The sequence below is a fragment of the Coregonus lavaretus genome, assembly GCF_964263955.1.
Source record: "Coregonus lavaretus genome assembly, chromosome: 35".
Lineage (NCBI taxonomy): Eukaryota > Metazoa > Chordata > Actinopteri > Salmoniformes > Salmonidae > Coregonus > Coregonus lavaretus.
The window spans coordinates 9,317,620-9,334,019 of record NC_140022.1 but is presented as its reverse complement, the minus strand read 5'-3'; the positions used below and the strand labels follow the sequence as shown (position 1 = coordinate 9,334,019).

At 44.0% G+C, this 16,400-nt stretch overlaps 1 protein-coding gene across 3 annotated transcripts; it reads right to left on the bottom strand.

Annotated features, from left to right (window-relative positions):
* Positions 1-1,344: 1,344 nt before the first annotated feature.
* Positions 1,345-6,730, bottom strand: LOC311109614 (uncharacterized protein). Of its 3 annotated transcripts, XM_084152543.1 has the most exons (3): positions 6,448-6,730; positions 2,486-2,845; positions 1,345-1,848 (listed from the first exon to the last, which is right to left on the bottom strand). In XM_084152543.1, the coding sequence occupies exons 1-3, from the start codon at positions 6,638-6,640 to the stop codon at positions 1,733-1,735; spliced, it is 669 nt and encodes a 222-aa protein (XP_084008669.1). In that variant the 5' UTR covers positions 6,641-6,730; the 3' UTR covers positions 1,345-1,732. The 3 variants fall into 3 exon arrangements, 2 of the variants coding, with proteins under 2 accessions (XP_084008669.1, XP_084008668.1); XR_014610615.1 differs by having other exon boundaries at positions 1,345-2,845; positions 6,482-6,730; XM_084152542.1 differs by having other exon boundaries at positions 1,345-2,845.
* Between the last annotated feature and the right edge of the window lie 9,670 nt (positions 6,731-16,400).

Here is a 16,400-nt window from a genome sequence, read left to right as displayed (position 1 = left end):
TTTGACCCCCCCTTTGTTCAGGGACACATTATTCCATTTGTTAGTCACATGTCTGTGGAACTTGTTCAGTTTGTGTCAGTTGTTGAATCTTGTTATGTTCATACAAATATTTACACATGTTAAGTTTGCTGAAAATAAATGCGGTTGACAGTGAGAGGACGTTTCTTTTTTTGCTGAGTTTATATATAAAAGTATGTGGACATCCCTTCAAATTAGTGGATTTGGCTATTTCAGCCACACCCGTTGCTGACAGGTGTATAAAATCGAACACAGCCATGCAATCACCATAGACAAACATTGGCAGTAGAATGGCTTTACTGAAGAGCTCAGTGACTTTCAATGTGGCACCGTCATAGGATGCCACCTTTCCAACAAGTCAGTTTGTCAAATTTCTGTCAATTTTCATAGTTCGGGCTAGGCCCCTTAGATCCAGTGAAGGGAAATCTTAACACTACAGCATACAATGACATTCTAGACGATTCTGTGCTTCCAACTTTGTGGCAACAGTTTAGGGAAGGTCCTTTCCTGTTTCAGCATGACAATGCCCCGTGTACAAAGCGAGGTCCATACATAAATGGTTTGTCGAGATCGATGTGGAAGAACTCGAATGGCCTGCACAGAGCCCTGACATCAACCCCATCGAACCCTTTTGGGATGAATTGGAACGCTGACTGCGAGTCAGGCCTAATTGTCCAACATTAGTGCCCAACCTCACTATTGCTCTTGTGGCTGAATGGAAGCAAGTCCCCGCAGCAATGTTCCAACATCTAGTGGAAAGCCTTCCCAGAAGAGTGGAGGCTGTTATAGCAGCAAAGGGGGGGGGACCAACTCCATATTAATGCCCATGATTTTGGAATGAGATGTTCGACGAGCAGGTGTCCACATACTTTTGGTCATGTAGTGTACCTTAATGCGATACAGGACATACAGGACAGCTACTTTATATGTTCTCACCCCTGTATGATACTACTGCACTGTTGGAGCTAGGAACACAAGCATTTCGCTACACCCACAATAACATCTGCCAAATATGTGTATGTGACCAATAAAATTGTGAATTGTATCTTCTGGTTGAAAGCTTTGCCACAGTCTTTACACTGATATGATCTCTCCCCTGTGTGTATCCTTGAATGGATGGTCAAGTGTCCCTTACATGTGAAGCTGTTGCCACATTGTTTACACCGATATTGATGTTTTCGTGAGAAGACCGATTTTCGTGATGTCTCATGGTCTGACAAACACCGCTCTAGCTCTGCCACCTTTCACCGCAGATGCGGAAGTGCGACATAGGCGGATTGAGACGCATTCCAATAAATAAATACAATAAATCAGATTTTTATGGGTTATTTTTTTATTATGTTACTTATATTGACGCACCGCTGCTTCAATGGACTCTAGGGGGTTAAACTGGAAAGGTAGTTTGTTTGCTGCATTATGTCAAAACAAATGTGATAGGCTACATCAATATTCTAACATGCAGCTTAAAATGTGTGTCTTGCTCCACGTCCTTTCATGGTGACATGCGCTCTCTTTCGAGAGAGGGGCTCCCGTTATTCCGCATCTTACCACCAAGGCATAGTTCTTTAGTCTTGGTGAAATTGACGTCAATTAAGCTATTGTCAAACCATGTCACAAGGCCATCAATTAACTGGGAGAAACTTGAGCTGGATTTGCCTCCAGGCAAGAAACCAGAGCCATGCCGTCCACATACAGGTATTTGATGAAGGTGAGGTCACTGTTCTTTCATACCATTGTAATTTGTGTATACGGAGAACAGGAGTGTGTGCTCTGTGCTAAACACAGCGGTGAGGGCTTCCTGAAGCCAGCAGTGTCCTGGAGGGTAGGTCCCTGAAAGTGAGAGCTAGATTCAGCAAACAAATCTGATAATGACTGATGCTTTTCCCTCCACACACATTACACAATTTGTTCTGTTGTCATTTGCCAGAAAACAGAACATAATTATTCACAATTACTTTCAGGCTGAAGCTTTTGCAGCACTCAGTGCAGTAATATTATTCAAGCCCTTTAGTATGAGTGCTCATATGTGATGTTAGGCGATGTTTATAACCAAAGCATTTGTCACATTCTTTGCACTGGTAAGGTTTCTCCCCTGTGTGAACACGCTGATGACGTCTTAAATAGCTTAATGTTATGTAACTTTTCCTGCATACAGGACAGCTATATGGTCTCTCCCCTGTATGAGCTGTCATATGCAATGTCAATTCTATCTTCTGGTTGAAGGCTTTGTCACAGTCTTTGCACGAATATGGTCTCTCTCCTGTGTGTATCCTTGAATGGACTGTCAAGCTTCCCTTCTGGCTAAACCTTTTGCCACATTGTTTGCACTGATATGGATTCTCTCCTGTGTGTACCCTTGCATGCCTGTCCAAATCGCCCTTCTGGATGAAGCGTTTGCCACATTGTTTGCACAGATAAGATTTCTCTCCTGTGTGTATCTTTGAATGGATGGTCAAGTGTCCCTTACATGTGAAGCTGTTGCCACATTGTTTACACTGATATGGTTTCTCCACTGCAGCAGAGCAGTCTGGATGAACTGAGAAGGGCTGATCACTAGTTGGTTCTGGTACTTTGTAGCCCTCTCCATCAGGTTCTGTTTTGACCTCTTCAATTATGATGATAGGTAGAGTGCCCCTCTCTCCGTCATCCCCAGTTTGGTTTTGATAAAGATGTGAGGGCTGAGGTGAGTCCTCCTGACTGAGTCGGAGCTCCTGTTGTTCCTCTTTAATCTGTGTGGGTTCTGGGTCCTCCTGCCCCAGACTGGGGCTCCACTCCTGCTCACAGTTCTGCTGCTCAGGGGGAACAGTGGGAGTGAGTAGCTGGAAGTCTGGAGGGAAAAATATATATTCAAATCAATATTTTGACTTATTATCTTGATACAATATCTGTAATTTTTGCCTCTCTGTGCTCAAAAATAAGACTATTTTGTTGACTGGTCTACACTACAGCATGGAAAAGGCTTTATGGACACTCCTGACATACAAAAATATATTTAATTTCAGAATTTGTTCGAATTAGGTTAAGTTTATGGTTAGGGTTAAGGGTTTTGTTAGGGTTAAGGTAAGGGTCAGTTTTAGATTTTGGTTAGTTGTTTACAGGACAGGTGTGTCCTTATAGCCGCTACCCCAGCACGTGATTTAACAAAGCAATGTTGGCGAACCAGAGTTGCGTTCAACGGTGCAGCATAGCCAGAGAGGAAAACGGTTTCCACTAGTTACCACAGCCACGTCGTCAAAATTGGCTAAATCGCAAAAAAAATCACAAAAACGAAAATGTGCTTCTTGATCTTAATTTATGGTTAGGGTACTGCTGTGGTTAAGGTTAGGTTAACATTTTAAAGATAAATATTTTAAATATGCGGGGTTTATGGCATTGTGGCAACTAGTGACGACCAAGGAAGAGACGAAGCTCTTTGGCATGGGAGACGCTTTACGGACACGCCTGGTGCACAAAATGGATGACGTATGTCGCGTAGAGCGAGTGGAGTGGCGACGAACGGATTCTGTTCAGTCAGTCATTGTAACCAGCCCTCCCCAGCTAGCTACAGTAGTTCTCTTTTGTTTTCGTAACGGGTCGCCAAACGACCTATGGGAACTCTGGAGCTCTGTCAGTGACCATCGGGTTCTTGGTCACCTCCCTGACCAAGGCCCTTCTTCCTCAATTGCTCAGTTTAGCCAGGTGTCCAGCTCTAGCAAGAGTCTTGGTGGTTCCCTTCACGTGATGTGATTGAGACGCTTAATGTGGAGAATTTGAAACTTCTCTGCCGAAGTTGGAACTTGGGAGATTGTTCAGATTCATTCCATTTTATCTGAGTAACCAACAACCATGGATAACCACAAGGAGAATAAGGTGAGGAAAAGTCCATGTCAGTCAGGCCCTTCTTTTTTAAAGAAACACAATTTAATTATCTCTCTATTTGAGCAAAATAAGTGTTTTTGTTGTGATCACAAGAAAATCCTAACAATTTAGGTAAAGCGCACCAGTCAGGCAGAAAAATCTGAATGCTCTTTCAATTAGTTTCCCTGGCTGATATGGCTGCTACTTAGAAATACTATAACAGTAAACAATTGGATGACATTCACTGCTATAAACCTGTCTCCAATATAATCGCATAGTTTACACAGACCCATTGTGGACCTTTGACAAATAAATCTCTGTGTGAAAAGGCGTCCCATGGTCTGTTTTTGTCAACGAGCTCAATGTATTCCAAACACTGGTGGTAATCAGATGATCCCAATAATTCAGCTAGTATACGATGGTACAGTACAGTGCATTCAGAAAGTATTCAGACCCCTTGACTTTGTCCACATTTTGTTACGTTACAGCCTTATTCTAAAATTGATTAAATTGTCGCCCCCCCCCCTCATCAATCTACACACAATACCCCATAATGACAAAGCAAAAACAGGTTTAGAAATTTTAGCAAATGTATAAAAAAATATTAAAAAATGAAATATTACATTATTAAGTATTCAGACCCTTTACTCTGTACTTTGTTGAAGCACCTTTGGCAGCAATTACCACCTCGATTCTTCTTGGGTATGACGCTACAAGCTTGGCACACCTGTATTTGGGGCGTTCTTCTCTGCAGATCCTCTCAAGCTCTGTCATGTTGGATAGGGAGTGTCGCTGCACAGCTATTTTCAGGTCTCTCCAGAGATGTTCGATCGGGTTCAAGTCCGGGCTCTGGCTGGGCCACTCAAGAACATTCAGAGACTTGTCCCGAAGCCACTCCTGCGTTGTCTTGGCTGTGTGCTTAGGGTCATTGTTGTTATCCTGTTGGAAGGTGAACCTTCGCCCCAGTCTGAGGTCCTGAGCGCTCTGGAGCAGGTTTTCATCAAGGATCTCTCTGTACTTTTCTCCGTTCATCTTTCCCTTGACTAGTCTCCCAGTCCCTGCTGCTGAAAAACATCCCCACAGAATGATGCTGCCACCACCATGCTTCACCGTAGGGATGGTGCCAGGTTTCCCCACAGCATGATGCTGCCAACACCATGCTTCACCGTTGGGATGGTGCCAGGTTTCCTCCAGACGTGACGCTTGGTATTCAGGCCAAAGAGTTCAATCTTGGTTTCATCAGACCAGAGAATCTTGTTTCTCATGGTCTGAGAGTCCTTTAGGTGCCTTTTGTCAATCTCCAAGCGGGCTGTCATGTGCCTTTTACTGAGGAGTGGCTTCCGTCTGGCCACTCTACCATAAAGGCCTGATTGGTGGAGTGCTGCAGAGATGGTTGTCCTTCTGGAAGGTTCTCCCATCTACATAGAGGAACTCTGGAGCTCTGTCAGTGACCTTCTTCCTCGATTGCTCAGTTTAGCCGGGTGTCCAGCTCTAGGAAGAGTCTTGGTGGTTCCAAACTTCTTCCATTTAAGAATGATGGAGGCCACTGTGTTCTTGGGGACCTTCAATGCTGCAGAAATTGTTTGGTACCCCTCCCCAGATCTGTGCCTCGACAATTCTGTCTCGGAGCTCTACGGACAATTCCTTCGACCTCATGGCTTGGTTTTTGCTCTGACATGCACTGTCAACGGTGGGACCTTATATAGACAGGTGCGTGCCTTTCCAAATCATGTTGAATCAATTGAATTTACCACAGGTGGACTCCAATCAAGTTGTAGAAACATCAAGGATCAATGGAAAGTCTAATACCAAAGTGTCTGAATACTTATGTAAATAAGGTAGCTGTTTATTACTTTCAATAAATTTGGAACAATTCTAAAAACCTGTTTTCGCTGTGTTATTGTGGGGTATTTTGAGTAGATTGATGAGGGGAAAAAATAATTTCATCAATTTTAGAATACGGCTGTAACGTAACAAAATGGGGAAAAGGGGAAGGTGTTTGAATACTTTCCGAATGCACTGTATGTTCTACTTACTACTTAAAGATATTTTACTTATTAAGTCAAAGACGAAATTAACTGCAACACACTGGTCTCAAATATATTAGCATAACTAGGCTACACTGAACCACGGCGGATCCAATGTATGAGAGGCTTTTTTTCATATTAAAATGTGTCCCAGTGCAACATACCTAGTTTTGCCCACTGGGTAGGGCGAGGCTTACGGAGCTCTCTTTGAAATAAGCACTCGTAACGCAGTATTCCAACGAATAGAGTTTTCTCGTTACGTTAGCTAATTGGCAGGTCACGGTGATATCTAGAATGGTGACCAATACTACAAGTTATTTCTCCCTCGCCCATCGAAATAAACATCACTTTCTTCTACACGTTTTAACTACAGCTATGCGGTTGTTGACAGCATAAACTTGTCTCATCAGGACGATTGACAACCGAATCCATTCGTCTCAACTGCGCGATACACGTCATCAATTTGGGCATGTCAGTTTAGCTTCTCCCCTTTGGCATATCACAACGTGCCACATGAATCTAGTCTATAAATCAAATCTCGTTACAACTGTATTTCGCTACAAACCTGCTCTGTGTAACGTTATCTGTGGTTTGCTAACCATGTCCAACTGCCTCCGATGACGCTCGTTCGTCTCTGCTGAACGGCAGATTTCTTCCCGATACTCTGCTATGGTCTTCTCCACGGCCCCGAATATCTCCACAGCAGCCGCCGATAAACGCTCGGTGACGAACACATTCAACAACTGTAGTTTGGACATATTGGCGATGGTTATGAAAGTCTAGCTGTTCGTTTTATTAAAGAAATGTTGGTTGAAACCTCTCTCACTGATTCTGCGTACAGGCCGATAGCGACCTTTGAACAATGGACGGTGTTTTCCTTTCAGTAAAGGTTGTCTGTGAAAAAAAGACTCAATTACAATAGCGACACCTGCGGTCTTGGAGCATTTAATGGAAAACCAGTTATTGGATGCAATCCCCACACCAAATTGAGTTTTGATTTCTAACTGTTGTCAGTCAGCATATTCCAAAATATTTCCTGTTATGGTACAACGACATATTTGAGCCACATTACCTGGACCACCAAGATGAACTTTGCCCTCAGTTTCAATATGGGTCCCAAACAGACAAAACACCGTTTTTTTCCCCATGCCTTTGTCTTGTCTTTTAGTTCCTTCTCATTAAAGCTGCAATATGTAACTTTTGGGGCGACACGACCAAATTCACTTAGAAATGGTAGTTATAGATCTGTCACTCATTGAAAGCAGGTCTAAGAAGTGGTAGATCTGTTCTATGTGCAGTATTTATATGCTTCCAGTTCTTACGTTTAGTTTTTGCATCTTTTACTTTCGGTTGTACAACAGCTTCAAACAGCTGTAAATACAATGTTTTTGGTTATGGAAAATATATTTTACAGCGGTTTAGATGGTACAAGGACTCTCTACACTATACTTGCTTATTTTGTCACATGAACTTAAATTAGGCGAACTATTACAATTTTAGCAACTGTCGTGGTAAATATATTATGTTAAAGCTTGGTCTGACTAAAATCTTGTGCATAACCCATCTTGTGTTGGGGCCTTGGGACTTAATACAATGCACAAAGACTTCTAGCTTGTTGGCCTTATCAGCAGGTGGCCATGGGGAACACCCACGCCATAGGTCTCTCAAGTCCTCCCAAACTCACGAGTTATTGCCCTGAGGACATACTCACACCCCCCCACACACACACACATCATCATTGTTAAGCACACACACATACACACACACACACATACACACACACACACATACACACACACACACATACACATACACTTACACACACATACACACACATACACACACATCATCATTGTTAAGCACACACACACAAACAACCCCTTCTCTTAGGCTGGAGACAGAGAACCCGACTCAGAGCCAATGAAATGGAGATGACCTCGACCAACTCATCAGGACCAATGGGGAGATCAGAACTACTAGAATCAACCTACTTTATTTTATTGTATAAAATGTCAGCACACAATGGTTAGGGGCGCGCTCTCAGATATCTCCCTACGAGGTTGACGAACGCGTCCGTGCACGCTATTTTCAGATATCTTTACCTCTGAATAAACTGCCTTATATTATACAATCATCCACCTTGTCCGAAAGTCTCTACTTGGTCTCCGTTCTCCAGTAAACTTGTTTTATCAACAAACTTGGTAGCAAGAGGATGGTTTTCTAACTCTGAATTCGGTCCATACAAGTTGATAGAGACAGGAGACAAGTAAGAGACGGATCTGAAAGGACGGGTGACCTGTCCGCAGGAGCAGCCGGGAATCCAGCTCGCCTCAGGAAACTGATCTAGACGGCCGTCAATACAAAGGTAAGCAGAACCTGTTAAAACAAAATCTGCATATTGTATTGTAGGATAAACCTAAATTTTGATCAGTAGTACTGGGCGTGAGTATGGATTACTGTGAAATTTATAACATATCTATTATGACTCAAAGGCACATATGTAAAGATATCTGAATTCTTTAGGTTTTTACTGTTGAAATGTGACTCTCTAGAGAGGAGTCTAGTTACAGTGGTTCACAAGAGATGGACCGACTTTTATTTCCTGTTGAATTGTGATTCTCTAGTGAGGAGTCTATTTACAGAGGTTTGGTTCACTAGAAATGAACCCTTTTATTTTTTGCTGTTGATATCTGAAATCTTAGGTTTTTACTGTTGAAATGTGACTCTAAGAGAAGAAGTCTAGTTACAGTGTTTTTTTTTCCTGTTGAAATGTGGCTTTCTAGTGAGAAGCCTATTACAGTTTTTGGTCCACAAGCGATGGACCATTTTATTTGATCCACAAGAGAAGGATCTGGTGACTTGATAAAAAGATTCAGATAGTCGGGTTGAGTTAATTCCGTGAGAATCCAAGTCCAGAAAAGGTTCTCCCGACTAGACGCCAGTTGAATGGTTTAAACGACTGGGAGTCTCCTTGAGGAGAATCAAAAAAAAATAAAAATAAAAATACAAGTTCAGATAGTCGGGCAATTTGGTTGACGTGGCACTCAACTATATGTACTGTGAGGAACTCAAACTGAATTCGTGTGTTGATGCTGATATGTAATAAAAAATGTAATTGTTGAAATGATAACCTGAATGTTGTGTAAGATTGGCCGTTTCATGAGACTAACTAGTTGATAACTTTTAAGAGGACCACCGAGTCCTATTTTGCCTGTTATGTAGCCGCTGCGCTAAAAGCTGACTTGAACTTTTTCCCTCTTGTGGAGTTGGTATTTCCTTAGTTCCTAAAATTAGATTGATAATTATTTTGGAAGCGCTCGAGTTTGTTAATATATTGTTCCAAAAGGGCGATTCTGATACCTTTTGGGAAAATATATAATAACTCGAATACCTGAAAAACAATAATAACTTTTGCCAAATAATTCCTAGAATTAAATTGATAATTGTTTTAGGAGCGCTCGAGTTTGCTAATATATTCTTCCAAAAGGGCGATTCTGATACCTTTTGGGAAAATATATAATAATTCGAATAATTGAAAAACAATAATAACTTTTGCTAAATAATTCCTAAAATTAAACTGATAATTATTTTGGGAGCGCTTGAGTTTGTTAATATATTGTTCCAAAAGGGCGGTTCTGATACCTTTTGGGAAAATATATAATAACTCGAATAACTGAAAAACAATAATAACTTTTGCTAAATAATTCCCAAAATTAAATTGATAATTATTTTAGGAGCGCTTGGGTTTGTTAATGTATTCTTCCAAAAGGGCGATTCTGATACCTTTTGGGAAAGTATATAATAGCTCGAGTACCTGAAAGACAATAATAACTTTTGCAAAATAATTCCTGGGATTAAATTGATGATTATTTTGGGAGCGCTCGAGTTTGTTAAATGTATTGTTCCAAAAGGGCGATTCTGATACCTTTTGGGAAGATATATAACAACTCGAATAACTGAAAAACAATAGTACCTTTTGCAAAATAATTCCTAATAATAAATTATTGAAAAAATTCTTTGTGTACGAGGGTGGGACATCAGAGATAAATCTCAGTCAGCGCCAAGAATACATTGCTGGATTCGGCCAGTGACGGGCTAAGAGCACCAAGATAGTCTAAAAAAAAACTGTATAACCATGGCAACCACTACCGTCCCAAAACTCAAGTTTAATGAATATCTAGATCAAAAAATACAGGATAGAGCGGGAGGGAAAGAACAGTATAAGACAGTAAAGAAAGTGTGGGAGGGAGTGAAACTCAAATGGACACAGGCAGGTTACTTTAGCGGGGGTGCCCCGTCTAAAGGGCAACTCACCTTTATGAAGAAAGGACTAGAGGTGGCAGTTGAGAAAGCTGAGGAAGAGCTGAGAATAGGGACATGGGCAATAGTGGAGAGCAGGAGGGTGCAACCAAAGAAAACAGATACGATGTGTGTGGCCACTGAAGCAGCTTCCCCAGAGGCCAGTACCAGCACCACTCCTGGCCCCACCTCACTATACAGCCTAACAGGCACCATGACTTTTGGCCCACAACCACGACCATGGCCTCAGCAGGGCACCCCATTAGGTCCTCCAAGAGGAGGGAACTACCTGTGTTACAATTGTGGAGGAGCTGGACATTTTAGGCGTGATTGTAAGGAACACCCACAATTTAACCATCAACCCCAATGGAGGGGAAGAGGCAGAGGTACACCACAATGGAGAGGTAGAGGAAGGGGAGGACCCCCACAATACCAGACTCAATGGAGACGGCCAAGGCCACAAGGTAATGGGGGGGCCTGCTACAATTGTCATCAATATGGCCACTCTGTCAGATGGTGTCCATTACCACCTAGTCCGCAACAGCAACACTGGCTGGCAAACAGGGGTAGAGGTTATGCCTTCAGATCAAGAGGAGGCCCAAGACCGATGTACCAGCCACATGCTGCCCTACCAGCATATAACCACCCACAACAACACCCAAACCAACAGCCTAACCAGCAGCCAGTTCCTACCTTCCAGGGCATGTCAGACGAATATCCTCCCTGGCCCTGAAGCTGCCCACCACCACAGAACGGGAATGGGGGTCAGCATTTTCCACTTCATACTGAACCAACTGTCATGTGTGAAGTGGAGGGAGTTACCCACCAATTTTTGGTAGATACAGGATGTACGTACTCTGCCATAAGATCTCGTCAACCACTCTCTTCGGAATCAATACAGGTGGTGGGGGTATCAGGAACACCCGAAGCACAAAACAAGACCATACCATTGCTCTTCCAATGGGGCCCTTCCAATTTGAAGCATCAATTCCTATATTGTCCCAACTGTCCAATCAACCTATTGGGAAGGGACCTATTGTGCAAACTGAAATGTTCAATCTACCTTACCGAAAAGGGTGTGGAGGTTTCCATTGATCCCATTACCTCCACACCAGTTCATCCAGTTAGGGTGCTGATGCTACCCATCATCCCAACCCCAGTGCTCTCCCTGACCCAAGAAATATACTGGTTGAAGTGCATCGAATCCGGCCAAGGAACCCCTGAGGTTCAATTCAAGTTCAACCAGCTGAGACAACTCATTTACACATTTCACCCATACAAGACTCCTCAAGCTGAAATCCACTGTACACTTAATGTGACTGATAATGATGTCAACCCATATACCGATGACTGGGATGAAAACATGATGCACCTGACACCAACAATCAGATGTTGTACCATAGTGTGTGGACAGGAAGGAGTGGCTGCTCCGGTTATCCTACCTTCCCATTTGAAATACTGGTACCTACTGGGTGAAGAATCTGCTCCCCATGTTACACTGGCAGTTGGAAACGGTTTTGAAGCAAGGAGCCTTGGGCCTATGATCAGAAGAGCATCCAAACTCCAGTGGGAACCCACCCAAACTCCAGGAATAACCAAAGCCACCACTGAGAACATGTGGAGGTTTATGACAGTTGACACAGAGGAACATTGCCTTCCTGAACGTTTGACTCTCCCAAGACACCATGGTAAACCTTACACAGACCACCCCTCATCACAAGCACTGCTTTCCACCATTGATGAAGGCATATGGACACACACCCCATTTGATGTTGGACAACTACAGGTGGAACCAGTCACCATCACCTTACTCAACCCTGATCAAATTCCTATCTACCGAACACAGTACCGTCTGAAACCTGAACAGACCAGGGGGATCAAACCAACCATAGATGGGTTGTTGGGAGCTCGTGTCATATATCGCACTGTGTCTCCATGGAACACACCAATCTTACCAGTCTTGAAAGCAGGAGGCGAAACATACCGGATGGTACAAGACTTCCGAGCAGTGAACGACGTCACTGCACCCATTGACCTACCTGTCCCTGACCCTCACATTACACTGAGTAATCTCTCACCAAAACACCAATACTTCACCGTTGTGGATCTGGCTAATGCCTTCTTCAGCATTCCACTGGATGAGGCTTCACAGCCTCTCTTTGCCTTCACATATGAACATCAACAGTATACGTATTCGGTTCTTCCACAGGGTTACAGGTGTTCTCCCGGAATCTTCAATCATATCTTGAAGACACACCTGACTGAATTGAAAATCCCTGAAGGAGTGATACTCATCCAATATGTAGACGACCTTTTGCTGGGGGCTCCCACATCTGATCTCTGTCTACAAATGACAAAAACCCTACTTGACTTCTTGGCTGTCAAAGGCTACAAGGTCAAAATGAGCAAAGTCCAGTCCTGTCGCAGAACTGTCCTTTTCCTTGGCAGAGAAATCTCAGGAGAAGGTGCTGGTCTCTCGAAATCCCACCGAGATTCCATACTCCATCATCCACGTCCCATCACAGTGTCAGGCATGTTGTCCTTCCTGGGGTTGACAGGGTACAGCCGTACCCACATCCCTGACTACACATCCAGGACTGAACCACTGAGAGAAATAGTGAGAGAAGCAGGACCAAGAAACTTACACTCCTCACTTACCTGGACACCTGAAGCATCAACAGCGTTTGCTCTCCTAAAAACCGATCTCTCGGTGGCAGCAGCTCTGACAGCACCCGACTACAAAAACAAATTTCATCTTGATGTTTCTGAAAAGGAGGGGTTCACTTCTTCCATCCTTTTTCAGAAACAAGAGGGGGAGAGAAGAGTACTGATGTATCATTCCTCTAAGTTGGACCATATTGAAGCAGGTCAGACAACATGTTCCAGGTACGTGGCTGCAGTGGCAAAAGCTATTGAAAAAAACGCCCACCTGGTAATGTGCCACAAATTGGAAATCCATACGCACCATGGGGTTGCAGCATATCTGATGAGCAAGGAATTCACGTTCAGCGCTGAAAGAAAGAACAAAATCCAGAATAAATGCACCCAATCACACATTACTTTTGTCAACACCGACAAAAACATGGCAGACGCACTCAATGCAGAAGAAGGGTTGGCACACTCCTGCGAAGAGAGGGCGGCACAGGAACTGAAACTGCGACCAGACTTGGGAAACGAACCCCTTACCAATCCTGATCTATGGTTGTACACCGATGGATGCTGCTATAGAGGAGAAGAAGGGAACATAGCAGCATATGCAGTGGTACAGCAGCTTCCAGACGGGTCACACGTGACCCTGGAATCAGACATCATCCCACAACCTGCCTCAGCCCAACTAGCTGAGATCATTGGTTTGACTCAAGCCCTGGAAAAGGCTGAAGGAAAGACTGTGAACATCTACACTGACTCAGCATATGCTCATGGAGCAGTCCATACAGATGGACCACAATGGGTCAGACGTAACTTCACCACAACAGGAAACCTTCCGATCAAACACAAGGCACAAATGGAGAGACTGATAAAAGCAGTCTCACTACCTGAGCAGGTGGCCATCATGAAGTGCAAAGGACATCAGCAACTCAAGAACAAAGTCAGCAAGGGAAATGACGCAGCTGACAAAGCAGCCAAGAAAGCTGGGGGCTACACTCCAAGACAGATGGTGCTGCAGACTCAACCAGCTAGAACAGAACTCACAGACCAACACATAAAGGAACTACAATTCACAGCGGGCCCGTATGAGCACTCGGTATGGGGACAGATGGGAGCCACCAAAGGACCTGATGAACTTTGGAGATGCCATGACGGCAGGTTGGTGGCCCCAGCTAATCTCTGCCCCGAGCTGATACGGGAGGCTCATGGGCCCACCCATGAAGGGAAACTCAAAACTTTACAGAAGGTTTCCCATATTTGGTGGCACCCACACATTAAGGACATGACAGACTTGTTTTGTGATGAGTGCAGCATTTGTGGCAGCCACAACCCAAAGAAACCTTTCCAAACACCCATGGGTTCATACCCAGTACCTAATGCATGTTTTCAGGACATTAGCATAGATTACACTGACATGGGGGCTGATAATGTAACTAGTGGGAAAAGGTACTTATTGGTAATGGTAGATCGATTCTCCAAATGGGTTGAGGCAATACCAACAGCACGTGAGGATGCTAGGTCAGTTATTAAGTGGCTGCAGACTGAACTCATACCAAGGTATGGGGTTCCAAGACAAATTCGATCCGACAACGGGTCCCATTTCAGTAACCAACACCTGAGACAGGTGGAGGAGAGGTTCGGCATTGTGCACAAGTTTGGGTCTGTGTACCGGCCGCAATCTCAGGGCCTCGTGGAACGCGCCAATCAAACTTTGAAGGCTAAGATAGCCAAGGTATGTGCAGGTTCAAAGTTGACGTGGGTTGAAGCTCTGCCCCTGGCGTTGATGGCCATGAGAGCCTCTCCAGGAGCAGGCACCCATCTCTCTCCACATGAGATTATGACTGGTAGAGTCATGCCTGGTCCACCAAGGGAGGGAGGTCATATGCCCGCCCTTGATGTACAACAAATTGTAATGTCTGAATATGTGAGAAAACTAACGGAACTCTCTGCAGCTCTCTCCAAACAGATTCACAAGGTCCAAGAGGGGGAGCTGACGGGAGATCCGGCGCTGCTGAAGGTAAAAGTTGGCGACTGGGTAAGGATCAAGGTTCACAAGAGAAAGTGGCAAGATCCCAGGTGGACTGGACCGTACGAAGTGAAGGAGGTTACTTCACACTCAGTCCAGGTCAAAGGTAAATCAGGCGCACCTTGGCACCACTTGACACATTGTACACCAGCACCAACTCCTTCCAGAACCCTGACTGAAGTCAGAAGTGATTTAATCACATTAAATTCGGATCAAATTCTTGACACCAACACTATCTGAATATGTGGAGGAGACTCCCATCTTCAGATACTGGAGGGGAAAGACAGAGGAGGGACAGACCACCATGGGAGAGACTGGGGTGCTCTGCTCCACTCCTTGTTTTGCTGATTGTAACTATTGGGGTTACTCTAGGAATCATACTCTGGTCAGTACAGCACATGACACAGACACCCATTACACCCACTAGTAAACCTAACGACACATTCAATGCCACAACCATACGTCCGACCAACCTGCACTCCGACACATTGAGCCCAGATCAGAATGTAAGCCACAGCCACCACGTAACTAAACGACAAGTTGTCTCTAACACCCTTTCCTGTAGGCCCAGACAATTGTATAGAAGCACCACATTATGTATACCCTTTAATGTTACCACTACTGCGACAGTGCCGTGGGTAGACTTCAGAGAACTTACCTACTACCGTGACTGGGACTGGTATATGACAGTGGGGGTCACCCATAGCGATTGGACTTGGACAAACTTGGTATGTGAGACTAATTATGACTGGTCCAGTTGCACCTCTACTACATTAGGAAAACAATGGAGGAAACTCTTGACTTTGACAAAAAACTCTAAAGGACTCAAATTTACTATCTATCCTGGTATTGCATTAGGCTGCCAGGACTTTAGACTTGCTCCTTATGTAAGCTGTACCACTGCACCAGTCTATTGGAAGGTTCGAATTTGTCATATTAATAACACAAAAGCACATGCTATTAATGAAAATGGTAATAAGAATAATTCTATTATTTTACTTACCACTCCACCTACTTTGGATGATGCAATCCTGACCGCTACAGGTGTCTCTGGCCTTTCTAACAACTGGCTCTTGTTGACTGAGGAAGCGGCAAAGGTGACTCATCAGAGTTGTGTGGTTTGTATGGGGGCACGGCCATTGCTTCGCATTATCCCTGCCGCCATTACGCCAGAATGCTTCCTGTCTGTCATGAAATATGACAACCCTTCCGCCAATTGTACACTATGGGACGTAGTTCATCCCTTGGTTACTAAAGCAACTAAGAAACCAATTTTTTCCTATCAGGTGGCTAGAGCTAACTTTACCTGTGTTAATCTCACGAAAGGTCTACCATTGTTGGGTATGGTACCTGTTGGATGGTGTCGGTTTATCTATACGTCTAATGCTGAGTTTAAACCTGTTTCCAGGGCTGATGTCTGGTGGTGGTGTGGAGGCGTTCATCTGTTTGATGGACTGCCTGGAAATGCCACAGGCACCTGTGCACTAGTCTCTCTTTTGCTACCAATTTCTGTGCATCCAACAGGTGTTCAGGAGCTGGTGACC